The sequence below is a fragment of the Phragmites australis genome, chromosome 22 (assembly GCF_958298935.1).
Source record: "Phragmites australis chromosome 22, lpPhrAust1.1, whole genome shotgun sequence".
Lineage (NCBI taxonomy): Eukaryota > Viridiplantae > Streptophyta > Magnoliopsida > Poales > Poaceae > Phragmites > Phragmites australis.
The window spans coordinates 24,211,694-24,212,699 of record NC_084942.1 but is presented as its reverse complement, the minus strand read 5'-3'; the positions used below and the strand labels follow the sequence as shown (position 1 = coordinate 24,212,699).

At 57.0% G+C, this 1,006-nt stretch overlaps 1 protein-coding gene across 1 annotated transcript; it reads right to left on the bottom strand.

The window, feature by feature from the left end:
• Nucleotides 1–479: 479 nt before the first annotated feature.
• LOC133904652 (elongation factor 2-like) lies at nucleotides 480–746 on the bottom strand. The gene has a single exon (XM_062346113.1). It carries the CDS (start codon nucleotides 744–746, stop codon nucleotides 480–482), a length of 267 nt encoding a protein of 88 aa, XP_062202097.1.
• Between the last annotated feature and the right edge of the window lie 260 nt (nucleotides 747–1,006).

Genomic DNA, 1,006 nt, shown 5'->3' with positions numbered 1-1,006 from the left:
GCTCCGGTTCCGAATGGGCTTTGGCGGGCTCCGGCGTCACCATGCTCCGATGTCACCAGCTTTGAATGGTTTCCGATGGGCTACTGTCAGGCTCTGGTGTCACCATGCTCCGGCCTCACCATGCTCTGCCCTCACTTGCTCTAGCAGTGGGGGGCTCCAGCCTCACCATGCTCCGGTGAGCCCCGGCCTCACCATTCTCTAGCTTTGGTGTCACCATGCTTTGACTCTTGAGGGCCTCGCGGGCTCCAGCAGGCTCCGGTGGGTGCTGTTCACGTTGAAGCCCCAACGACCCAACCACCAGCCACTTCACGCTGGGACTTGACCTGCTCGACTCAGCTTAGCTCTACATCTGGAGGAGCCAGGGCGGCAAGGAAACCACCTGCTGAGGGTAGGGTGTCGACATGCAGTACAACATTGCGGACCTCAAAGCAAACACCGCACATGTTCACTTCACCAAGCACGCCCTCCTTGGAGGCCCACTAGAAGCCGACAACCACCGAGTCCCTGATCTCACCCACATACTGGAACCCCTGCACATGCCCACGAACATGTTGTGGACAGTCACCTCGTCCGATAAGCTCGTCGTCAATCGCCTTGGTGAGGTCCTTCTCCAATGGCTGGGCCTCTATGCACAACTGGTTGTGCTTATTCGGTGACTTGCTCATCATGGTGCGACGCGACCTGTCAATGACAGTCTCACGGTAAGAGACCACAGGTGGGCCAAATATAATCTCGCTGCCGCTCATGAAGTCTCACTACAGGATCTTGACGCAGATCTCCAGATGGAGCTCTCCCACGCCAGTGGTGACATGCTCGCCGATGTCTGTGATGGTGCATGCTACCAGTGGGCCTGACTTGGTGAGACGATTCAGCTCCTCCACGAGCTTCGGTAGGTCAGCAGCTGTTGGACGAACACCAACTTCGTCGGCGTCCTGTGGAGATCGCTCTATGTGTACGCGTTCAAACTCAAACAACAACTAGTCGCAGAACAACGAGGTCATATACA

What these genes read in the sequence shown, in the direction of transcription:
- LOC133904652 (XM_062346113.1), bottom strand. Translation starts at nt 746, where the DNA reads ATGAGCGGCAGCGAGATTATATTTGGCCCACCTGTGGTCTCTTACCGT.